This window comes from Podarcis melisellensis (genome assembly GCF_964234715.1).
Source record: "Podarcis melisellensis genome assembly, chromosome: 5".
Lineage (NCBI taxonomy): Eukaryota > Metazoa > Chordata > Lepidosauria > Squamata > Lacertidae > Podarcis > Podarcis melisellensis.
The window spans coordinates 24,749,669-24,775,694 of NC_138537.1; the positions used below are offsets into that span (position 1 = coordinate 24,749,669).

Sequence of the window (26,026 nt, forward strand, 5' to 3'; positions counted from 1 at the left end):
ATGCCCCACAAATAACCCAGAGATGCATTTTAAATAAAAGGACACATTCTACTCATGTAAAACATGACTGGCTAGATTTAGAAGCCGATTGGGCAGGATCCGGCCCCTGGGCTTTAGTTTGCCTACCCATGATTTAGGCTGAACTTCTATGCACACCGTACCTGGAAGTAAGTCCCAATGAAAACAATATAGCACAGTATGTTATACTTTAAATTGTTAACCAAGAAATGCAAGAGTCTGCAACCTGTATAAATTATTTCCATATGTTTTTCTTATTGAGCCTGATTTATAGTTTCTGCTACTTATATGTAGAAGCCCTGCATATTAGAAATCCCGCTCAGAATTCCCTCCCCACATAGCATCCTGAAATTTCACCATGCATTGTCTTTGCAGTGGATGAGAGGTAGGTAGCCACCAAAAACTTGCAGTTTCTCATCTGTTTTTACAAGTAATCATTTCACTGTTTTCACCTCGTTCAACGTAACTGAAGCCTGATCGTGTTATAACTAGCTAAACAAAACCAGTTCTGATGTTTAGACGTCACTGAAATCTTATACTGAAGCAAATTATTTCTGACGTCAGCTATTGAAGGGATTGTTGTTTTTTTTAAAAAAAGTGCACACACAAACAATATAATAAAGGAAATTCTCGCCAATTGGATCTTCAGCTGGATAGGATATCAGCTTCCACTTCTGTGGAGGAAACCTGGTGGCTATGTTTACATTTGACTTAAATTCTTCAAAGCCCAAACCCTGTCACTTAAATCCTGCCTAATCAGATAAGGTTGGGAGGATATGGTCATGTTCTGGAGGAAATCGCTGAGGCCAACAGCTACAGAACTCTGGACAAATGTTCCTAAGTGTTGTCGTAACATTTGGTGCAAGATCAAAACCTGACTTCAAATAAAATAAATCCTTTTCCAGTGAAGACTGCCATTCTAAGCACATATTGGAAGGCAGACCTTTTCTTCTTTCTTCGACGATCACTTGTAGCCGAGTAAGATTGTCTTCCATAAACACAGTTTTAACAATGAGTCTGTAAGTGACTGTGGAGGCGCAGTCTCCACACGTTCTTCCACAGTGGGGACATTGGTTTCCGGGCGGGAGTTGATCACAGTGAGGGTTAGCCAAGCATGCTAACCCACCTCTTAGTATGTTTCTCCCTTTGGTCCTGAGTTTGAACGTCTTCAAAGCCCATGACACCTTTGGTAAAGGCTGTTCTCCAACTGGAGTGCTTGCAGGCCAGTGTTTCCCAGTTGTTGGTGTTTATATTACGTTTTTAAAGATTTGCCTTGAGAGAGTCTTTAAACTTTTGTTGACCACCAGCATTATGCTTTCCATTTTTAAAGTTCTGCGAAACTTAAAAATGGCAGTCCTTTAAACGCACAGTGGTTAAGAACTCGGGTTAATAACTTTGCTTCAGGATGAGAACAGAAATCACGCAGCGTCAGTGGGAGGCCCCATTAGCTAAAGTGGTGCTTCAGGTTAAGAACAGTTTCAGGTTAAGAACGGACCTCCAAAATGAATTAAGTTCTTAACCCGAGGTACTATTTCTGGGTTAGTTGAGTCTGTAACCTGAAGCGTCTGTAACCCGAGGTACCACTGTAGTAGAGCTTGTACTTGAGTAAATGTAAGATCAGACTGCAGATCAATAAATCAGGGCTATATAGGGCAAGCCCACTGACTCACAAAGATGGTTCATACTAAAGAGGTGAGGGTGTATATTCATACAAAGAGGCTCTATAATGAGTCAGGTCATTGGTCCATCTAGTTCTGTATTACTAGTCTGGCTGCAGGTTTCAAGGTCTTTTCTAGACAGTGCCCCCACCCAACAGCTCTGATATTTTGAAAGAACTGAAGCACCATGCCTGTCCTGGAGCTGTTGTAGCTTTTTCCTCCCTGATACAATCTATGGGAGTGGTTGGTGACGGTAGAAGAAACTAAAGCAGAAGGGGAAACAATGATTATTTTAAAAGCCAGTGCATTCTACCTTCCCACCAGGTTGCAGCCAGCTGGCTTGGGAGCTGGCATTTGATCCATCATTGATCGCACACCCACACCCTGCCGCACTCTGCAAAGGATTGTTCTGCCTGTATTTCTTTTGGGATTTTTTTTTAACTTCAGAGAAGGGAGAAACTGTGTTCCCAGCAGATATTGCTGGACCCCCAACTCCCATTAGCCCCAGCCAGTGTGGTCAACAAGTCAGGGATGATGGGAGTTGTAGTCCAACAAGGCTAGAGGGTCACAGGTTCCTTACCACACTTTTACTTCCAATGGTCCCATTGGTTTGGGTAGTTAGGTTGTCTTTTTTGGCTGTTGGTCTACAACTCTTCCTGCACAGTTCTGGTTGCCTCATCCCAAAACAGGATATTGCAGAGTTTAAAAAAAGGTTTCAGAAAAGAGCAGCTAAAATGATCAAGGGGATGGAGCAACTCTGAATACTGAATGAAGCTGGATGTTGGAAGATTCAGGACCTACAAAAGATAGGACTTCTTCATGCAGTGCATGCTTAAACTACAACATTGACTCCCAGAAGATGTAGAGATGGCCAACTTGGATGGCTTTAAGCAAGCTTAGACTAATTCACAGAGCATACTAGAGATGGCTACTAGAGATGGTGACTATCTTCTACCTCTGTCATTGGAAGGCCACTTGCTGGGAAGTGGGGAGATTTCTGTCACATTCATGGTCTGTTTGGGGGTTTCCACTGGTTGGCCAATGTGAGAGCAAGATGCTGGAGTAGATGGGCCATTGGCTTGATCCAGCCAATGGATCTCTTTTCATGCCCTGGTGTTCCCCATTACAAGAGCTCATTTACCTTTAATTAAAGCCATAAATTTATTTTAGGACAAACTAAAGCTGCCTATTTCGTGACTACAAAGTCCTAAAATGCTTCTCTTGTTTTCCCACTTGCACCTAGTTTGCTGCCCGCTCTCTGACTGCCGCCGTGGGCATAATAATGAGTCATTGGCAAGCCTTCTTGGGTCGTTTTCTTGTAATTTCCTTAGCAAAATGTGGGCCTGGAAGCTTTGCTGCCACGACAGAACCTTTGTAGTCATTCTGGGCCTCCTCTGCCTAAACCCAGTGTGATATAGTGGTTGGAGCTCTAGATTAGGACTTGGGAGACCAGGGTTCAAATCCCCACTCAGCCACAAAGCTACCAGATGGCCTTAGGTCGGTCACAGTCTGTTTCAACCTGACCAAACGAAAACCTTGTTATGAAGATAAAATGGAGAGGAGGAGAGCAATGTATGCCACCCCTGAGCTCCTTGAAGGAAAGGCAAAATCTTAAGTGCAATAATGACAGGACTAGATCATCTGACAATACCTTTGATTACTGGAACCTTGTGGTGAAGGGTAGAGTAAAAAAATCTAATAAAATAATGTTGGAGAGAAACAGCAGCAGATGACATTAATCACTATAGAAGGGTCTGGTGACTTCTGTTTCAGTGTATCTGAAGAAGTGTGCATGCACACGAAAGCTCATACCAAGAACTAACTTAGTTGGTCTTTAAGGTGCTACTGGAAGGAATTTTTTTATTTTGTTTTGATTAATCACTATGTTCTGCTCGGGTTTCCAAGGGGAATAGTAGCAATTGTAGGAGCCAGAGTGCTTGACCTTTGGTCTGATCCAAGCAAGGAAACCTGTGGTCCTTAACTCTTTGACAGCATAGTAATAATAAACCCAGCTGAAATCAATGTGATTCGTCTTCACTTAAATTTAGTTATCCAATGCTCTATAAATGTCCTCCTTCTGAAAGGTTTCTCACTCACCTGTAGTTTTAAAATTCAGCAACGGGTTTATTTCGTGGCGTTTTTATGATTCCAGCCTTTTTGTGTCATAAACCCAGTGCTTTTTTATGTTTATGGGTACTGTCATTTTCCTATTCATATTGAAATACTGCCCCTCAATGGGGCCACACTTAGATTCACACAATGTTTAGGGGTATGTCCAAAAGCACTGCGTAAACCACTTCGACATATTTGGAAAAGCAACAATTTTATATTGTTCCTGGCAGAGCATTGCATTTCTTCTTTATTCCTCTCATCCCTTTCCAGGTTTCTTTTTTTTTTAGCTGCCTTTATGTCTAGAAACCTGTTCTTCGTGTGGGATTGCCTATGCCATTATTCATTCCTATAAGGTTAAAATTCAGGCCAGCTGAAGCGCTGTAGCAATTTGGCAACTGCTTGATTGGAAATGGCCAATGAGACTGTGCTTCTCCCAGGTCCTACATTCTTCAGTCCCAGTGGCCATTCATCGCTTATGTGTAATAATCATCCAGGTAACTAGGTAGCCCAAGGTATTTAAGAAGGAATGAGCACAGCTCTCTCTCCCCCTTTTCGCTCTTGGATAGGTACATGCAGGCAGATCCTTGGCTCTACCGACTGACAGAACATTTACAAAACTGCAAGCAACATGTGTTACGGGAGATGCATTAAATATGTTGGGTACAAGCTGCTGATTCTTGCTGTGCTCTGCATCATAGCAAACATCCTGCTTTATTTTCCCAATGGAGAAATAAGATACGCTTCACACAACCACCTCAGCAGATACGTTGGCTGTCTTCATGGCATTGTAGGAGGAGGTATTTTGGTGAGTAACAAATCACTGTATGTTTCCTTTCTCACAATGGATGTTCTTATGCTTCTCTTCCCTAAGCTGATGAATTTCATGTTTCAGAAAAAACTCCACATGGCCTCACTGGATTTGGAATCTTTGCCATATTTTTACTTTTTATGTTTACTTTTTTAAAAGTTTCAAAAATTCAGAGTTGTGCAGAACAATAAGCCAACAAAAAGTGTCTTGGTGGCTTCTTCTGCTGAAGAACTGAAGTTAAACCAGAAAGTTTAACCAGAATGATACTAGTGGGGCCTGCAACAAAATGTTGCAGTGTAGCCCCACCTCCTGAGAGGAGCACTCTTATTCAGAGCTCTAGTCTAGACAGCCTAGAACAGGATCCTTGGAGGCCTCTGTGAGGTGGTTGTGGGAGATTCAGAAATAAGGAATGGAATAAAAGATATTTCACCCACTTGACGCCTTCTCCTGCTGAGCACTAATTCTATTTTATGGTGGAGAGCATAAAATTTACTGTACATTTACTACAGTATATACTGTCAGAGTATTGAGAAGATTAAGTTGTTCTTTTCCTCTGTTCTCCTATTTCCCCCCTGCTTTCATTTCACTTTCAAAACCGACACGTAAATATTCCAAATCTCAAAAGTGATGTCTTTTAGACACACACACACACACACACACACACACACACACACACACACACACGGTGTGCCTTTCTAGAGTCAATTGACAACAATTTCCTAAACGATCATTGTTTCATGTCGGGCAGTTTCCTGGTTTTAAAGATGCCTTTTTAAAAAAAAATTCACAAATGTGTGTGTTACTGAGGGTGTCTCCTGGACAGTAGAAGCCAACACCTTGGTTTCGGGTGTCTCTGTTTCACTTCAAAACTTATCAGTCCTCAACCACCTCATATTCTCCAACATCCCTCAGGTGAAAATTGGGGCATTTCTCTCTCTCTCTCCCCCCCGCAACTGACCCACCTCAACCCCCCCCATTTTTGTTGCCCCCCCGAACATTTCCTATCAGAGAAAGAATGAGTGCCACGAACAGGACACAGCACACTCTCCTTAGGAAACCCCTTAATTTTATTTTCTTCTTTGGTAAATTTACAAAAAGACAAACCACACACCAATAATGAAGTTTTAGAAAGGGGCGAGATTAGATGCAGAGAGACAAAGCGTTATTTTGTAAATGTATTTTTAATCTCTTGTTGGAAGCCGCCCAGAGTGGCTGGAGAAACCCAGCCAGATGGGTGGGGTATAAGTTAATAATAATAATAATAATAATAATAATAATAATAATAATAATAAATTTTATTTATTTTTAAAAGCATTAAAAATAAATAAAAATAAATAAATCAAGACTCCTTGTGCTTTGTTCTGCTCCCTCTTTCTTCCCACCCAGGAAGACCCTGCCCTCTGCCTGCCCCTCAGAGCTGGCACATCTCAGTGGCGGCAGCTACCAGCTATCCAAGGGAGGAGGCCGGCCCTTGCAGCTGCCACTGCCACTACCACTGCTGCTGCCACTGCCATTCATGACAAACACCAGCCTGAGCTAGAATGTGGCAGCACTTCCAGGGGAAATAGGGACATTCCAGGATCACTCTGGGACTGTTCTGTTCCTGGAAAATCAGGACGCTTGGAGGAGGGTATGCCACCTTCATTTGCTACAGGAGCTGGTAATGGGGAAGAATACACCTGCAGACATGGCCTCTGGGCAGCTGTGTAGCTGCTGCATGCTGGAGCAGTCAGGAAATGGGGCAGTAGCAAGGTTAAGGCTGTTTGGGCATGGCAAAAAATAAAGGCAAACCAATGCTCCTGTTGATGCACCTGAACCTCCCTGACCTTGCCCTCCCACAGTCCCTGGTGGTGACGCTGCTGCCAAGACGCCAGGTCTGTGGTGGCACCCTCCCTGCTGGCCTAGAATTATAGGTGTCTAGGAAGGTGTCTGCTAATAATCCCTTCTCCTTCTGTGGTTCATGACATCGTTATGACAAGACCTAAACATCCCCTCTCAGCTGATAGTTTTTTTCAGCAGCCACCTCTCCCCTGTGCAGTGATGGGGAGGGGCAAATGAAGGAGGTGGAAGAAGTGGAATAGTTTAATTTAAAATTAGGCCAGATTTGATTTAGCCTGTAACCCATTGGCTAACAAGCTTGAATTGGTCTGTTGACACTTTCAGATAAATACAGCCAGTTATCTGTCTTCACAATGAAAACAGAAGTACTATACATGACTCAGGGAGGGTTGCAGCTTGGTGGCAAAGCATCGGCAGCAGGTCCAAAATTCAATTCCTGGTACCTTCAGGTAGGGCTGGGAGAAACTTCTGCCTGAAGCCTTGGAGAGCAGCTGCCGGTCAGTGTTGACAGCACTGAACTAGATGAACCAATGGTTTGACTCAGGAGATGAAGTCAAATCCATTAATTACGTTGGTCTGCTATTGGGCAACTGCAAAAAAAAATCTTTTGGTTTAATTAGCTAGAAGAAATTGGACATAAATGGGATACGAGATGTAAGCTGAGCCACATCAGTAGGCATGATCAAAACTAATCAGAAACTCATACTGAGATGTGGAATGCAGATACAGTGGTACCTCGGGTTACAGATGCTTCAGGTTACAGACACTTCAGGTTACAGACTCCGCTCACCCAGAAATAGTACCTCGGGTTAAGAACTTTGCTGCAGGATGAGAACAGAAATCGTGCTCTGGCGGCATGACAGCACCGGGAGGCCCCATTAGCTAAAGTGGTGCTTCAGGTTGAGAACAGTTTCAGGTTAAGAACGGACCTCCAGAATGAATTAAGTTCTTAACCGAGGTACCACTGTACAATCGCTGATCTAATATAATTGTTTGCAATACAACTGTTTGTTTGTTTTTAAATTAAACCTAGGTGTTGATCCCGGCATTTGTGCTCATTGGACTCGAAAATGAAGGGTGTTTCCATGGATGCTTTCCCCACGAGCACTATGGGAGAAACTGCGCAGTAAGTGAGCCTTTTCCCTTTGCCAGTCATTTAAATATGAGACCCAATCAGAAACTCAGAGGAGGCTGTTCATTCCTTTCATTGGTGGTGGGTACCCATCGCAGCTGGTTGGGTGGAAGGCAGAGAGGCCAACACTAGGTGGCGCCAGAGCCAATGGCAGGCAGAGCCAACCATTTCTAATGTTGTCCTCTTCCCTACTGAGTTCTACACTTGGACTGATTAGGAGGAACCTGACAACCAGAACCACATCCCGGACTATTTCTTAAGCAAGAAGGCAAGGAAATGGGACTGGCTGAGGGCAGACTTGAGTGGTGGGGCAATAGGCCTTTTGCCTTAACAGACCAGCGTCCCCTGACTCCATTCTTTCTACTTTCCTATTGTAGCTGCTGGCATCAGTCGTGGTGGCCGCTGTTGGGATTCTCGGTGCTGGATACTGCTTCATCATTTCAGCTTTGGCTTTGGCCGAAAGACCTTACTGTTATTGCACTGATGACCACAGCGGGTGCTATCCGTTCTTAAACACTCATGGAGGGTATGTAAGCTTTCCTGTGGCAGACTGCAGGGGCAGGGTGCCTTTTTGACTGCAACGCTCATCATCTTGGGCAACCAGCCATGTGGACTGAGAATGATGAGTGCTGGAGCTCAAACACCTTTGCATACTGCCCAGGCATCAGAGTCTATTATTCTATGTTGCTGGTTTTATTTTGATTTTTTAAAGACTATCTTGTCTGATTATATTGGCATTTTAAAGGTATATTTTATGTAAACTGCCTGGAGGTTTTGATTATTAAGTAGGACAGTGGTTCTCAAACTTTTTGTTCTGAGCCACACTTTCAGAATGAAAATTTGCTTGCGCCACAGTGAAATTTTTATTGATGAGAAGTACATTGAAAAAGGAAAATCTCTGTCCTCTTTCTGTTTCCACATCATATTTTTCCATGTATAAGTCTATATTTTTTCCTAAATTTTTGAAGTTTAAAATAAGCGATCGTGCATAGTGCGTTTTCTTAATTTTGATTCCCAAAAAATAGGGGGCGTTTTATTCATGGAAAAATACGTGTGTGTGTGTGTGTGTGTGTGTGTGTGTGTGTGCATGCTTTAAGTATGCATACAGATTCAATGAGAGGTGTGACTTGGCTTTTGCTGGGTAATCTTTTATATTAAGTCTAATTTGAGATAAACAAACCCTCATTTCCTCACCAACACAAATGAATTGTTTAAATGTTTCTGTGATAGCCCTTGAATCTTCCCACTCCTCTTGCCACACCCTTTGAGAACCACTGAAGTAGTATATTGCACCCTGTCATTCATCACCATCCCTGACCACTAGTCCTGCTAGCTAGGGATGATGGGACTTGTAGTCCCAAAACAGCTGGAGACCCAAGTTTGGGAAACCCTGGTGCGCACAAATGAATAAACTCGGGTACGAGAATGCATTAGGGAAGACTGCTTGCAAGAATGTGTATGTCGGGGTGGGGGGGAGCCTACAAAAATGTATATGCCAAGTGGTACCTTGGTTCTCAAACTTAATCCATTCCAGAAGTCCGTTCAACTCCCGAAACTGTTCAAAAACCAAGGTGTGGCTTCTGATTGGCTGAAGGAGCTTCCTGCACTCAATCGGAAGCTGCAGAAGCTGTGTTGGACGTTCGGCTTCCGAAAAAACGTTCACAAACCGGAACACTTACTTCCAGGTTTGTGGCATTCGGGAGCCGATTTGTTCGGGAGCCAAGCCGTTCAAGTACCAAGGTACCACTGTTTGAGTACTAAAATTCGGATGAATTATCAGGAGGACTTTTTTAAAAAATTGCAAAGTGTTGCAGAAATGTGAAGAACTGAACTTAAGACTGAAAAAACAAAAAACGGAAAGAAATAAAAAGTGACAGATTTGTCTATTTCTAGATGCAGACAGTCCCTTTCCAGGGAGGAAAAACCATGTTGTGAGGATATTTTCTGACTGCTGTTTTTCTCTCTCCCTTCCTCCCTGTCTGAAAAAGTAGGGAATAGGGAGCAAATATCTTCAAAATATTAAATGGGGACAAAGACTATTAAATTTATTAGAACAATTTGTTGTTGTTGTTGCGGCACCTTCCCCCCACTTCCACAGCTACAAATTAATATTTGTGATTGTTTTCAATAGGTACCTGTGCCATGAGCACATTGTTACCTGGAACGTGACCCTGTTCGCCATCCTGCTTGTTCTGAGCGGCATCGAAATAATTATCTGTACCATTCACATAATAAGGGGCTGTCTTGGAGGCGCATGTACCGTGTGCCACGTTCACAAAGAGGTAAGTGTGTTTAAAGGCTACCCAAAGCTTTCAACAGGTATTTTTGGGGTTATATGACCACGCAGAAACTGCCCATGATGCTTTACGAGCTGATTCAGCAAGCCAAGGATGGCCATTATGTCTGTGTCATTAGGAAATTAGTGCCTGGACAAGCGAATACAAAGTATATTTCTATATGTATTGCATTTATAGGTCCCTTTTGGGCAATGCCCCCAAAGCAGCCGTACCATAAAAATGTAAATCCAATAAAATGTTAGCAATTACAACGCAGCGAAACAGACATCAAAAAGAACCAAACACTACTAATTGGTTTTGCAGCACAGAATCGATCCGGCTTGTGGGCCCCAACCAAATGAGTGTTGCTGCTCAAGAGAGCTGGGCATGTGCTTAAAACACTCCCAAGCAGCTTCAGTGTGACTTAAAAATGCTTGGCCACAATCCAAAATAGAGGTGAGTGCATTCATGTTTATAGGGTTGTATCTGACTAAGTGATGTTTGGAGTAGACACACTGAATTCAATTGACTTCTGTCTTTCATGACAATTTGTATCAATGAATCTACTCTGAGTGTGACATATCTGGACACAACCCATAGATTTCAGCGCAGTGATGTATGTTCAGTGCTATCTTGGATTGTGGCTCTTAGCTTTGGCATGAGAGCAGTGTTCTCCAACTTTGGGTCCCCAGATGTTCTTCGACTACAATTCCCATCATCACCAGCCAGCTTGGACCAGAGGTCGGGGATGATGGGAGTTGTAGTCCAACAACATCTGGGGACCCAAAGTTGAAGAACACTGCATGACAGTATGTCTTTCCCAAATGTTGCATAATGTTACATCAGTGGGATTTGCTCATATGAAAAGATGAGAATGTGTGCAAGTGTCCCATGATGTTAATTTCCTCCCAAACTTTCTAAATGATTTGGTCACCAGAGCTTTTACTGCCATATTTAGTTTTATAATCTTCTGGTCTCATAAGGAGTATCTACTACCCATTTTACTTCCAAGCATTGTTCCTTTGGTCCTTGAGTGACTATCATTTTCTCTCTTTCATGGGAACATCTGATGGTCAGTCAACCAAAATCTTGTTGTACAGGAGTGAGAAACATGACACAAGGAAGAAGCCCCACTATTTTCTGTGTGAATGACACTCTACCAAAGGATGCCAACACTAAAGTTGGTGTCACAACAGAGGATCTAGCAATGGGGAGTTTCCCCCATTCAGATCAGTGCATCAGCTCTGAAAATGAGTCATGATCCATTGAAATTGACCTTGAATTCAGTGAACTCTGCATTGGGCTGCCTATATTGTATAAATGGATAAGGGTTTTGGATTCTGGGCTATTGCTCTCATGTATTTATCAAATGTGTGCTTTTAATCTTTTACAGACCTGCCCTTGCTAAAACGCTTGGACTTGGAAATGGGTTGAAAACTTCTCATACTTCACTGTAATTATTCCTGTATTTTTTTGAACTGAGACAAAACTCATATTCTTAGCACTTGTTTTATATAGCATATGTACTCTGTTCATGTCACATACGCTGTTCCCGAATAGCATTGTTTAAAAACTTCTAGCACGTAACTCGGCAATTAAAAAAAGTATATTGTGCCAGATCCCCTTTGAGCTCTCTTACGTTACAGAAATGTAACTATTGTTAGCTGTGCAAGCGCAGACCGATGGATCATTTAGGCTGCCACTTTGAACCCACGTAACTGGGAGTAAGCCCTACTGAACTCAGTGAAATTTACATCTGAGTAGACATGTGTAGGATTGCATTGTTAGCATATATTATACTGTTTTCCATCATTAATTGGATGGTTTTCAATGTTCTGTTTTTCATGTATAAATTGATTTCCCCCAACAAGACGTTTATTGCTTCAAATGACAGCACTAGGAGCTGTAGCTGAGTAATGGTACCAGTAAAAGCTTGGACTCATTTTATTAGGGATCATGGGCGTAGTCAGGATTTATGTTAGGGAAGGGCAGGACACCTGTCACCGTCCTCTGTCTAGCAGATTCGGAATGAAATGTTGTTTTAAATTACTTTTTTTTTTTACCCCAAGTGCTCAGAAAAATCTGTCAATCTTTCTACGGTTTCTACTTTTAGTAAAGTATTTTTATTTACTTACTTAATTTAGGAGGGGGCAAGTGCCCCCCCCGCCCCCTTGCCTATGCGTCATATATCTCCTCCTTCAGGTGTTCAAAATGAACCTGGGGAAGGAGCAGAGTTGAGTACATTGGCTCCACTTCCCACCACCATGGAAGCAAATTTCAGGTGCAAAGATCTGAAGTGGGATTCCAAGCTGAACCCACATAGAAGTCTTCCTAAGATTGAGACCCCTGCCTTGCTTGCATTCTCAAGCATGGGGAAGATTCCGAGTATGTTTAGCCAAATGCACTTAGAATAAACTTCAGGCCTTTGCGCTCGGTGTGTTGAAGTCAGAAGTGGAGTTGAGGTCAGGGCTGGCGTGCATTCTCCACCTTCCTCCCACAGTCTCTGCCTTCACACATTCTGTGGAATGCCTGATTAGGGCTGGAGTTGTATTATTTATCCTTTATGGATATATTTGGGGAGTGCATACCTAAGGAGCAGAGAGGCTGCTTCCTTGAGCATTGTATCTTCCTATAGAAGAAGGAAGTAAGATGACGTCAAGGTGGGAAGGAGTGAAGGAGATTCGACTTAAAAAAGATTGGGTTGAAAATTAAGATGACGGTGATCCACAACAGTAACAATAAAATAAACCCCACAACCCCCACGTGTGTTTTCTTTCTTCTCACGTCTTTCATAGAGATTCATTTCACTGCCGAACAAAATTCACAGTTAAATATACAGATCTGAGAAGGTTATGAATGAATTGGCACCGGAAATAGACCACATGAAGCGCTGCAAGGAAATCCTAAAGAGAAAGGCAGCTCGTGCACTAAAATTATAAGCTATTGCATCTCTGTAGTAAGTGAAATAAAAAAGAACTGCAGAGTTGGAAGAGGACTAAGAGGGTCATCTAGTCCAACTAATCTCAACTAAAGCATCCATGACAGATGGCCATCAAACACCTCCAGGGAAGGAGAGCCCACAACCTCCCGAGGGGGGGTGGTTCCACTGATGAAATAACTAACAAACGACAACTCCCAGCATTCTTTGAAGAAACCTTTGTAGTTAAGTGGTATAAAACCATCTTATGTTTGCAGTGTACATGTGTTCCTTGTCTTTCATCTCTCCTCACTGTAAGAAGATATCCTCTTGCACACTTGATTTGCAGTTAGTGCAAAACTGGAAGTGATCTTTATAAGTCATGACAAAAATCTTTTCGGCTTTCTTATGCTAGTAGAGACTAACATGAAATGATGGCGATGACATAACGCCTACTGATGAATTCTAAACCCTTTCAGAACAAAAACCTTACGTCTGGCAAATGAATTGCTTTTGATCAAATTTGGTTTCAGTCAGCAGGTAGGTTATTCAACTCTCTCGGCAAGCAACAACAACTAGGAAACTTGTCATTTATGGGAATGTAGCTGTAACTATTGCAACACTAAGCAACAGTTGAGAAACTGTCTGTTAATTAGCAATCCAACAAAAGCAGAAGACATTTCTTCTGTTTGGCATGCACAATCTATGATTAAACTTTTTTTGCCTGTGGAAAGCCACTTTGAGCTGTGGAAAAGCAGCACACAAATGGTGTGGTCTTCAGACATTGCATCCCAAGTACAACCCAAACTCCCTTCTTACAACTTCTTTCTGGGGTGGGAAAAACCCTGCTGCAGGCCTACATTTAGAGCCCTGCCAGAGAGGTGTATATACTGTAATCCTATTCGATAAACATAATGTTACTAGCACCCGCATGCAGTCTGAAATCAGTAGTCACGTTTCGACAAACAAAACCACTAAGAAAAGGAACTTACTCAGTTAAATGATAGCCCTCCCTCAACTTATTCCCACACATCTGCATTTAGAACTGCAGTACACTGAATTCCGTTGTTTTCAAGAAAAAAAGTGCATCCTATATTTCGATACTAGAATTGAAATTGTTCTACGTTTTTGTGAAAGCAGGTTAGGAAGAACATAGAAAGATGCTTTCTACCAGGTATGAGATAATTTTTGTTGCCTAAAGTTGAGCCCAAATGCTGGAGCCAGTAAAAAGTCTTGTTGTACTTTTCACATACAAATTCTTGTCTGCAGCTATCCTTTCCTCATGATGCCACCTGAAACAGGTTGCCACACCCTGGTGCATGGAAGACCCAGCCTTTTGTCAAACTAGTTGTTCACCTAACCTAGTGTTGTCTATTCGGCTTTGAATGACAGGGTTTCAGGAAGCGGTACCAAATTGGTCCAAATATGAGCCACCTCCAAATATAAACTGCGCTTTGCGGAACGAGATCTTTTTGAAAGGAAAACATGTACCATAAAGCTCAGAGCGGCTGACAACAGTAAAAATAACACAGTTTATATAAAATCACAATCAATTAATTGAAAAACGTTCTAAAATCAATTCATTCTAAAATCAATTCAGCCAAGCAATGAGTGATACCTGCTGAGAAGGACAGGTGATCCTTTTACAAAAAAAAAACTTCTGAAGTATCCCAAAGCCCTACGTGGGTCCCAATATCTCATTTTAAATCATGGCTTCTCTACTTAGAAGTACATGATTATAAACCTCACTCAGGTTTTATACAAGCTAGATTTTTTGGGGGGCGGGGCGGGGGAGTGCAGCCTATATTCAGACCAATACAGTATTACCCATCACCTGCTTTTAACTGTTATGCTTATTAGTTCCTATGGGTATCACATACTAAAGTACAAACAAACCAAACCTCTTTGAAATGGAGACAAATGCTACTGCATCTGAAATGGGACAGTCACTGCGAGTGGGAAGGTGAGTTAATGTTTGGGGATGGACTAAGACTTATTTTGGGATGCAGAGGCATGTAAACATCAACTCCTTATTCCGGGTTCTCACCCAGCTCTCTGGAAACTTGGAGCCAACTTGGAGCATCATCCTCACAAAGCAACACCAAGGCAAAGAAGAGAATTGGTTTGGCGTCCTAGTCAACTGTACCTCGTACAGCGTTGGCACATCTCACAAGAGGGCATGTTTTCTGGGTGAGCTTGAGGCCCCAAGCTCAGTTAAATGCCAACCCAACTGCATGCTGCTATGGAAAATGAAAAACAGGCAGTCAATTGGTCCTACCTACATAACCTTGTCCTGTTTTTCTTTTATTTTTGGAGAAACCCTGCCTGGATCCAGCGGTGGAACTAGCCACTGGGGCACCCAGAGCCATAGCTGTCAATTTTTCCCTTTTATTGTGAGGAATCCTATTCGGAATAAGGGGATTTCCCTTAAAAAAAGGGAAACATTGACAGCTATGCCCAGAGCGGTGCATATGCCATGCACCCGGGGTGTGGGTGTGATCGGCATGGCGATCAGTGTCCAAGGGGGATTTTGTCACCCCCCCTCAAGGATGACACCAGGGTCGGACCGCCACCCCCCCCTTCCTATGCCTTGGCTGGATCTATACACATCAAAAAAAGCGATTCAGTTAAATGCATTGTAAACTTCATACAGTGGTACCTCAGGTTAAGTACTTAATTCGTTCCGGAGGTCTGTTCTTAACCTGAAACTGTTCTTAACCTGAAGCACCACTTTAGCTAATGGGGCCTCCTGCTGCTGCCACACAATTTCTGTTCTCATCCTGAAGCAAAGTTCTTAACCCGAGGTACTATTTCTGGGTTAGCGGAGTCTGTAACCTGAAGCGTCTGCAACCTGACGCGTATGCAACCCGAGGTACCACTGTAAAGGGAAATCCCATTGGCGAAAGACAGGACTCCACAGCACCATCTGGTGTCATAGTGTTATAATTCATATAAAGCGCTTTTTCTTTACTGAGTCCCCTGTCTTCCGAAGAGCGACTGAGGTTTTGAGTCGGAATTCCCTTTAGAGGCGAATTTCCTCAGAGGAACACCTTCCCCTCCTTTCAAGGATATGACAAGAACTCCAGCCAGTGGCATTTGCCTATTGTTCTACGAACCGCAAAGCTTTTATTTGCTGGGCACTGAGCTTGTTTGAGAAGAATCATATCCCGGCAACGGGGTTCTTGTCAATGCAAAATGACTCAGTTGAAACAAGAAAGTTGAGACGTTTGACAACTTGGCAGGAAGGATTGGCCACCACCTTCTCTGCCCTTTTGAGATGGGGTTACAAAAGTGTGGCGGCTGCCTCAGTTGCCTGTTAATCCCCCTAGCACTTTGGAGCAGTGTTATAAATATCCTGCTCTATTTTCCTGATGGGAAAGCTCTGTATGCTTCCAGCAACAATCTCACCAACTATGTGTGGTATTTTGAAGGAATCTGTTTCTCCGGTCTTATGGTAAGTGTGGTTTCTGCTTTCTTATTTGATTGCTTCTCTAGGGATCCCTGCAACAAGGTGCTAATCTGCTGTGTGATCTTGCAATGTCTGAAGGGGCAGATGGGGGGAAGAAAAGAGAAGTGGCTTTATTTTAGAGACAGGAAATGTAATTGGGATCCTGAAATCAAGGGTGACAGCCACCCAAAAGAAAGTGCTTTTTAATATAGGCTTATTTGCCAACAACATACAAAAGCATTTACTACAGAGGAGGGGTGGGGGGTGCAGAATTCATTTCACATTTAAAGCTGAATCGATCAAATCTGCATTTTCTAGAACAATATGAGAACCGAAACAGAGCCGCCTTCCAAAATTCTCACTTATTCAAATTTCGTGGTACATTTGCAAACTAATATTTTTACAAATATATTAGGGGAAAGTGTGCATATGTCCGTGAACATAACTTACAACATGCATTATATCAGGGGAAATTGCTTGCAAAAAAATGTATGTTATTCAAAGTTACATACAATTTTTTATTGCTCTTTAAACAAATTCAAATACAAGAGCCACTTCTCCAGCAGTACATCTAATGTTGTTTGTTCTAGCCATTGACTTTAAACATAAACTTACACATTCAGTGTTCAAGCATATTACTTAATGTATTCCCTCCACTGAGAATACTGAGCAGTTTGGTATAACAAAGTCTTGATTTGGGCCATTAACATAGTTAAAGAAAGAGGTCCACGTTTCTTGGAAGGTGTCTCTGTTTGTTATGCCTTTATTTGCTCTCCTGTGTCTGCTGAGATGCTCAGAAACTGCTGTATCCCATATGTTCAGGGCAAAAATATATTTATTAGGAATAAGTCAGATTAAAATGCTGATCATTTTTATAAGGATTTAAAAAAAAACCCAAAGCAACACCCCCCTCCCCGCAAATAGTGGCAGAAATGTGGAGAATTGAACTTTAAACTGGAGAAAAATGGAAAACTGAGAAAACCAAAACTGGCAGAGCCTTCCATCCTACTCTAGAGTAATGTAAGTGTGATCTCAATATGTATGACATGAGCTTGAACTAATGAGAACTGGCAGATGACTATGGTAGCCAGTGTTTGTTGGACTGAATACCAAACAAAGTGCTTCCTTTATTCATTTATGTACAGTGGTACCTCGGGTTACATACACTTCAGGTTACATATGCTTCAGGTTACAGACTCCGCTAACCCAGAAATAGTACCTCGGGTTAAGAACTTTGCTTCAGGATGAGAACAGAAATCGTCCTCCGACAGTGCGGCGGCAGCAGGTGGCCCCATTAGCTAAAGTGGTGTTTCAGGTTAAGAACAGTTTCAGGTTAAGAACGGACCTCCAGCACGAATTAAGTACTTAACCCAAGGTACCACTGTATTTCAAAGTGTTTATACCATTGAATTCAAAATCAGAGCAGCTCAGTGTAGAGTTACATAAGGCAACTGTGCTTATTGGAAAACACGCCCCTTTGAAATTAGCAGGACTGCCTTCTAAGTAAATAAGATCAGGAGTTAGGTGGTTAACTTAAGTCAAATGGATTTCAATGGGACTTCATGGTGACTATCCTTTGTATTCCCCTCAATATAGAGCAGGGGCCATAGCTTAATGGAAGTGCATTTGCTTCGTATGCAGAAAATACCAGTTCCAATTCTCCCAGATAGAGCTGGGGGATAACCTTGTCTGAAAGCTTTCAGAGCTGCTGCCAGAGCTGAACTAGATAGACCAATAGTCTGGCTCTTTATAAAGCAGCTTCCTAGGTTCCTAGATGGATATTGTAGCAAAATCTACTTTTCCCTTTTAATATATCATACATCACAGATTGGACCTGCTAGACACAACTAGAAGCCAGTATTTATTTTCCAAAAGGAGAGAGAGATTTTTATCTCCAAATTTTTTCAGCTGCAAGGGATCTGGTTATGGTTACTCATTTATTTGGGAAAGACACTTTAACTTTGTGAAGATTAGATGTTCAGCACTATCTGATCAAAATTTATTTATAATATAATTTTTACACAACCGTTTTAGGCATAACTTACCGCCAGCGGTTCATAATATCCCTTTATAGTATACCATATTATTGTGAGCATCACGCTGTAGTTCATATGCCTACCAATAGGTGGCCATACCAACTGCAGCGTGGCAGGAGAATGGCAGGCAGGCAAGCAAGCAAGCAAGGGAGCAGCATAGGTGGCAGGAAGTCCAGGTAAGCTGTTGAGGAAGGAGCAACGTTTAATGGAAAGGGGGGGGGCACGTCTCAGCCATCTGCTAAATATCCATCTGAAGAGCTTCCCACCCTCCTTTAAACACTGCTCCAGTGCTGTTTAATGGAAAGTGGGGATGCTTCAGAGAAGTCTTGCTCCGAAGTGTCCCCACCTTCCGTTAAATGTTGCTGGAGCAGTGTTTAAAGGAAGGTGGGAAGTGGTTTCACAAATCATTTCCCTAAAATTAAACGAACTGTGAGGGAAGGAAGCTGGGGTTTGGTGGGTGGAGAGGAGTGGGGATTTGGTTAGGTGTGGGAGAAGTGGTGTAGCAGATGGGCGGGTGTTCATGAGTGGAGTGTGCAGGTGTGGTGACCTCTAGTCGAGCGGTTCTCAACCTGTGGGTCCCAAGATGTTGTTGCACTACAACTTCCATCATCCCTGAGCTCTGGCCTTGCTAGCTAGGGGTGATGGGAGTTGTAGTTCAACAACATCTGGGGACCCACAGGTTGAGAAAGGCTGCTGTAGTCAATATAAAAACACAACAAATCGTAGAGCTTTCCAGAGACACACGCTACAATTCCAGCTTATAGAGCAGGCATGGGCAAACTCAGCCCTTCAGATGTTTTGAGACTACAATTCCCATCATCCCTGACCACTGGCCCTGTTAGCTAGGGATGATGGGAGTTGTAGTCCCAAAACATCAGGAGGGCTGAGTTTGCCTGTGCCTGTTATAGAGTCTATCAGAATGTGATATTATTGGATACCGTATCCTCTGTGATTTCCACTCCTGCCTTTCCAGATGCTTATGCTGGCAGCACTTTTAATATTCCTGGACCGAGACACCTTCCAAAAATGCTGCCCAAGTGAAAGCTGCACCAGGACCTACAGGGTGCGTATCTTGCTTCCACACATGGCATTTGTGCCGAAAACTTCCTTTGACCCCTTCTGCTCCCATCTCCTTCCTTATTCTGTACCGGAGAGGAAAAGAAAGAGGCTACCTCTGATCTCCACAGCTCCTCCTGGGGTGAAAAACAACAACAGGAAGAAGTTCTCCCACTGCTCTCAAATTGACGGAAACGTTTTCTGTTTTTGTTTTTGTATGAGATACTCTGGGATTCCGGCCAATTTCTTCCTGCCTCAAACGCTCATCACTGTGGGGTGAATCACACGTTGCTTCCAGACAACCTGTTTTATCGAGCATTCATCCTGACTTGTTTGCACAAAGCTTGCTGGGAGATTAGATGGCATTGGCTATTTATTGAGCATTCGTTCTGATCTGTGAGGCTGTGGGGAGGGCAGAGTGAGCTGGATGCAGCAGGCATGCGCTCTTCGATCCCACCCCAGCAATTGCCCTGGCAGCTCTCTCTCTCCCCCCCCCTATGCTACACTCCTGCTCCCCCCCCCTAAAACCAGCACCCATATTGAGAATGTTGACAGCAAATCCAACTGAGAGGTGTTACAAACAAAATCTGCCCTTATTCCCTTATTGGGCATACAAGAGCCCTTTATAGAATCCTTTGTAGGTTCTCCATTGGTAGGAGAAAATAACAGAGGCCAACCAGAGAATATTGAGAAGCAAAACAGCTAGTAAGCCTGATTTTTATTAAAGCTGTTGCAACAGGGTGCTCCCCTCACACACAGGAGGAGGAGGACCCAGAACCAAGGTGTGCCTGCCCTTTTATAGACATTTTAAATTCCCTGCCCTGGAGCAACAGACCACCCCTCCATACATCATACATACACCACAGAAGGGGTGTAACCCAAGACCACACCCCCCACAAACATCATACCTACATCACAGAAAAGACGGTCTACAACAGAAATTTGAATGTTGTTGTTTTTCCTGTCTGCCAGGTTAACTGATAATGCCTTATCTGATTGCCTTTTGTGGTAGTCTGACTATTCCTTTGAGATGGTGATTACCCAATTCCTGAGACAACGGGAAGGTTCCCTCACCCGCTCCCTCCTTGCAGAGAAAACATTTGGTCAGTTTGAGAGTCAAAATGGTTTCAGGGTGCTCTTCCTGTGCTGCTCCAGACATGTGGTCCACATATCTATGTACGTGCTTGGTTGGTACATTTATGAACACTTATTACAGTGGTACCTCAGGATGCGAACGGGATCCGTTCCAGAGCCCCATTTGCATCCTGAGTAAAACGTAAGACGTGACTGCACGTCTGCGCATTTTGCCGCTTCTGCGCATGCGCATGATGTCATTTTGAGTGTCTGCGCATGTGCGAGCAGCGAAACCCAGAAGTAACGTGTTCCGCTACTTCCGGGTCTCCGCGGAGCATAACTTGAAAATGCTCAACCTGAAGCACATCTAACCCAAGGTATGTCTGTATATATTATAAGACCTTAATTTTTTTATTACAAAGGCTATCAGTGTAACTCCCCCCCCCAGCAAACTTTGTTCAGACAATGCTCCCTTTCTTGCAGCTTGCTTCTATTGTAGTAATAGCATTTTCCCACCACTTCCAACAAGGTAGAAGTGTGTTCTTATAACAGATTATGCTATTTTGAGACATTGCCTGCCAACAACATTCATTCTAATCTGTGCTAAAGATTATTGCTATTCCTCCCCCCCCTTTCCCCTGGCTCTTTAAGTTACGGAACACTTTCTATGCTAAGTTAATCTAAGTATTGGGTAGAAAACACACACACACTTTTATCAGGAAACTGAAGCGATAAAATTCCTTCACTGTCATAAAGATAACACTGTGCTCTCTTTAATGCAGCGCTTCATTTCAGTTGTGCTTGCCCTGCTAGGCATCGCGTTCTCTGGATACAGCCTGATCATATCTACTTTGGGTTTAGTGCAGGGCCCATACTGCAGAACCTCCGCTGGCTGGGAGTATGCCTTCAAAGACACTGCAGGCCGGTAAGAAAGAAAGAAAGAAAGATTGCTGTCTCTAAGGGGCAGCTTTGAACCAGCCCCCAAAACACCAGACCAAAACACAGAGAGAGCCAGTGTGGTGTAGTGGTTAAGAGTGGTAGACTCATAATCTGGTGAACTGGGTTCGCTTCCCCGCTCCTCCACATGCAGCTGCTGGGTGACCTTGGGCCAGTCACATTTCTCTGAAGTCTCTCAGCCCCACTCACCTCACAGAGTGTTTGTTGTGGGGGAGGAAGGGAAAGGAGAATGTTAGCCGCTTTGAGACTCCTTCGGGTAGTGATAAAGCGGGATATCAAATCCAAACACCCATCTTTTGAAATATAGAGTCAAATGTGCATATATATTAGTAAAAGTAACATAGGAAAATGCCTTCTACTAGGGCAAATTGCTTGCAAAACATGTATCTTAGTAGAAGTTCGCAGTAAAATGCTGATGCCTTTGCACGAGGTGTAGGTGCTTGCAGTTAGGGTCCAGGTTAGTTTTCAGTTTGTCCCATGAAGTTTGATGGAACGAGGTGAAGACAATCTGAAAAGGCAAAACCTACTTCTCAGGCCCTTAGTGCATGCCTGCCTGTCTTCCCCTAGAAATGAATGGCTGCTATCTGGTCACATGGGGAGAAACTGTGCTTTGAGGCAACATTACAGTGGGGACACCTCTGTCCCTGGTAACCCATCCACAGAGCCAGCACAAGACATCTGGCTGCCTGAGGCAAAGGAGAAGATGGTACCTCCTTTCCCATGGACAAAAGCTGGTAGTTGAATCCTACTTCATCACCAGCAATGGGATAATGACTTCCAGTGCACCTGAGATCAGCAGGCTAGTTTGAGGAGTGTAGGCCAAGCCTGCAGCATGCATAGCTCTGATCTCCAATAGAATGGAGGGCAGGCACTGCTGCTTCCCAGCAACCGCCACCTTAGGCAATTGCCCACATTCTGCCTAATGATAGGGTTGGCCCTGACCACCCACTATTGATGTAGAAACTCTAATGGGGAATAACATCCCTCACATCTCTAGAAAGCAGCTCCAGAAATGCAGGGGACAAAGGCAACATGTTTCACAGGAGCCATATTTGGGAGAGGAACTGAGGTGGAAGGAAGCAGTATCGTCACCATGGCTAGTTCACAGGGCTAGAAGCATGGTTAGATTTAGAAAAGGAAGTCTGGGTCAGTTTCTTTCTTTGAAATAGCCTCAAAGATGGACGAGAAGATGGGGAGTCATGTGGCTATAGCTCTGAATGGGGACTGAAATTTCCCCTGCCTGCCAAACTTGACAGGCCTTGAGGTAAATCTACAATAATAGCTTCTAACTTCTTTATGCTGCTGTTTCTCTGATAGCTACCTCACGGATCACGCCTCCTGGTCCGAATGCTCCGAACCTGCCTATGTAGTGGAGTGGAACATCATTTTGTTTTCTATTCTGATAGCTCTTAGCGGCCTCCAAATGTTGATCTGCTTTCTGAAAGTGATTGCGGAGCTAAAGAGGATACTTTGTGGGACCTATTCTGTCTTTGTTCAGGTAAGAGAATCATTCCAGAAGCTGCTTTAAAAAAACAGCAAAGAAACAAACCTGTTCTTATAGTCTCTATGGCTAAATGCTCTTCTATGAAGGATTTGAGTTCCTCCCAGTGCTTCCTTTTGTAGAAAAGTAGGTGCTGGTGCTCACTATGAAGTTGTTACATTAAGTGCCACACTTTTTGACAAAAAGAGAGAGAGAGAGAGAGAGAGAGAGAGAGAGAGAGAGAGAGAGAGAGAGAGAGGTGTGCCAAAAACTAGGTACTCTTGAATACCCCCTGGGAAATAAAGGACTGCTCTCACTATGCATTTCTGCCCTGGGATATTTGGGTATAAAGGTAAAGGGACCCCTGACTGTTAGATCCAGCTGCAGACGACTCTGGGGTTGCAGCACTCATCTCGATTTACTGGCCGAGGGAGATGGTGTACAGGTCATGTGGCCAGCATGACTAAGCCGCTTCTGGCGAACCAGAGCAGCGCACGGAAACGCCGTTTACCTTCCCGCCGGAGCAGTACCTATTTATCTACTTGCACTTTGAGGTGCTTTCGAACTGCTAGGTTGGCAGGAGCAGGGACAGAGCAATGGGAGCTCACCCCGTCGCGGGGATTTGAACTGCCAACCTTCTGATTGGCTTTGTGGTATAGGCAGGGCTATGAATATGGTAAGTATGGTAAATGAATAAATAGCGCTTGTATGCGAAGCTGCATAGGATATAAGTGAAAACTTCCAAGTTCTGGTTTAACTTGTAAGTTAAAATTTGACCTCTTTCTGTTCTTTCCCACAGCCTGCACTGATCTAACATTCATGAGAAAAGAAGCACAGACGCTAGCATGTCATCATGTCTTTGATCACAGCTTTTGACTTGCTTGATAATGTCTTGGAGTGCTCCTTCTGTTTTGCTGCATTCCTTTTTTATACGCGCACACACACACACACACACACACACACTTCATTGCCTTAGTTATTATTTTTATTCCTTTTCAAAATATTGATACATGAAATTATCAATTAACAACACAAAGAAAAGAACCCCAAACAAGAAAAAACAACAACCCACCCAGACAGCAACAATACCATTTACTCAAAGTACATTTTTCCACCGTGGTAAACACATTACTTTAAAAAAAAGCGACACAAACCTGTAGTGAACGCATTCAGAAATCTATGGATTATATAATGTCACATTCTACAACCGGATTCATTTAGACACTTGCCCTTGAAGAAACCTGTATGAAACAAACTAAATATTTATATGTTACATGGGGTTCAACTCCCTATTTCCCCAGCATGTGATTTATGATGCTGCACACCCTTCTTTGCAGGTGTGCAATGTTTGGCATATCCACATGTTCTTGCTCCCTGTTTTCATCCCTTCCTCCTCCTTTTCTAATCTGTTTACCTTTCAAGCCCCCCTTTGTATTTGCATATACAAGTGGACTTTCGGTCAGGCAACAGGAAGCGCAAGTGTGCTGTGCTCTTGGAGTGAAATATCAGCTTAACTTGAGGGACACTTGCTGAAATAACTGAAGAGGAAGTGCAACAGAATATTTACAATCCATCAGATTGGCCTTATATGTGAATTATATATGGATCCAAGTCAGCAGAGAGAGAGACAGATTGAGAGAGAGAGAGCTGCAAAAGCGTGCCAAAGATACTCTGTACCTCGGGTTAAGAACTTAATTTGTTCTGGAGGTCTGTTCTTAACCTGAAACAGTTTTTAACCTGAGGTATCACTTTAGCTAATGGGGCCTCCTGCTGCCGCTGCACGATTTCTGTTCTCATCCTGAAGCAAAGTTCTTAACCCGAGGTACTATTTCTGAGTTAGCGGAGTCTGTAACCTGAAGCGTATGTAATCTGAAGCGTATGTAACCCGAGGTACCACTGTATAGGAAACTTTCTGAGAAATTATGTCCTGTTGAGAAATTATGTTCACTTTGGGGCTGCATCAAACTGACTGCATCTCGCTCAGCCACCCCATTGGTGGTGAGTGGCATAGGGCTCGATTTTTCCTGGGTAGTCAAACTGGTTTGCTATTTTGTTAGAGAATTGGTGGATAGCTCAGTCAGTAGAGCACAAGACACTTATTCCCAGTATTGTGCGTTCAATCCTCCCATTGGGCAAAAGATTCCTGCATTGCAAGGGGTTGGACGAGATTGGCCTTGTGGTTCCGTACAATTCTAAAGAGTGGCTCTTTTTAAAGAAAAAATTGCTGCAGGTGCCAAGGCAAAAAGCAGAGGAGAGGGAGGCTGCTGCAGTGCGATGGGGGGGGGGGAGAATAAGCCTCCCACCCACTCACAAATGCTGCCTAGTAAGTAGGGGCATTTGCTCACATTCCACATATTTCACTGCAGGCTCAGTGCTCTTTTCTCAAGTTACACTCACACAGCCCTCTAAATTGACCTAGATATTTTCTCTGCTGACTGATCTCTTGTCATTCCCTCAACTTGTTGCCCTATGGAGGGGACGCCTATCATTAGTTTTAAGTGGCAGAGTGAAGTGGAGCTCCTGCTTAATTGACCAGTCCCTTTATCATTAGGATTCCTAGCTCTGAAACTGTACATTAGCAATTATTTGGGGAGGCGATGAGAAGCAAGGTCACATTTCCAATTTGTGTCCAAGAAGCAAAAACAAAAGAAAGAAAAAGACTTTCAGAATTTCACAGCCTCTGTTTAGTGAATGGCTCCTTTGTCTCATGCTTCAGGGGCAGGGGGTTGGGGAGGGACAGGAAGGCAGAAAACATCAGTTTTTGTTCAGGCATTAGCTTGGGTAAGCATGGAGGAGACATCTCAACAGCCACAGCGAAAAAATTATTTGACTATAACGACAGACTTCGAAGAGTTGTTTACAGAAGATAAGTGAGTGCACAGCCATATTTTGAAACTAAGCCACTGTTATTTCAAGATTGCGGTTATCAAATAAAGCAATGCAGTGTGTGGCTTGATTCGGTCTGTATCTTATGTGTCTTTACCCCCTATATTTCATAAATTTTCTTCTGCCTAGAAATGGTATTGCTACTGAAAGTCAACTGAGAGCAAAATTAGATGAAATTGCTAAAGGAACTAAATATCTAACTGAAATAAAGCAAATACAAAAAGCAGTAGAAGCTAAATAAGAAAAACCAGACACTAATATATGCATAAAGGAAGTGGCTTAACTAAGGTTGAAGCAGAACTTTTGACCATATGTATTGTTGGCACCTG

General features: G+C 43.2%; 1 protein-coding gene across 1 annotated transcript; it reads left to right on the forward strand.

Moving 5' to 3' along the window:
- The first annotated feature begins 4,128 nt into the window (after positions 1-4,128).
- On the forward strand, positions 4,129-25,759 carry LOC309370628 (uncharacterized protein). Its single transcript, XM_081912540.1, has 12 exons — positions 4,129-4,593; positions 7,469-7,561; positions 7,945-8,093; positions 9,699-9,849; positions 10,168-10,262; positions 13,240-13,300; positions 14,812-14,950; positions 15,967-16,214; positions 19,218-19,307; positions 21,157-21,299; positions 22,649-22,829; positions 23,611-25,759. The coding sequence occupies exons 1-12, from the start codon at positions 4,417-4,419 to the stop codon at positions 23,623-23,625; spliced, it is 1,542 nt and encodes a 513-aa protein (XP_081768666.1). The 5' UTR covers positions 4,129-4,416; the 3' UTR covers positions 23,626-25,759.
- The last annotated feature ends 267 nt before the right edge of the window (positions 25,760-26,026 follow it).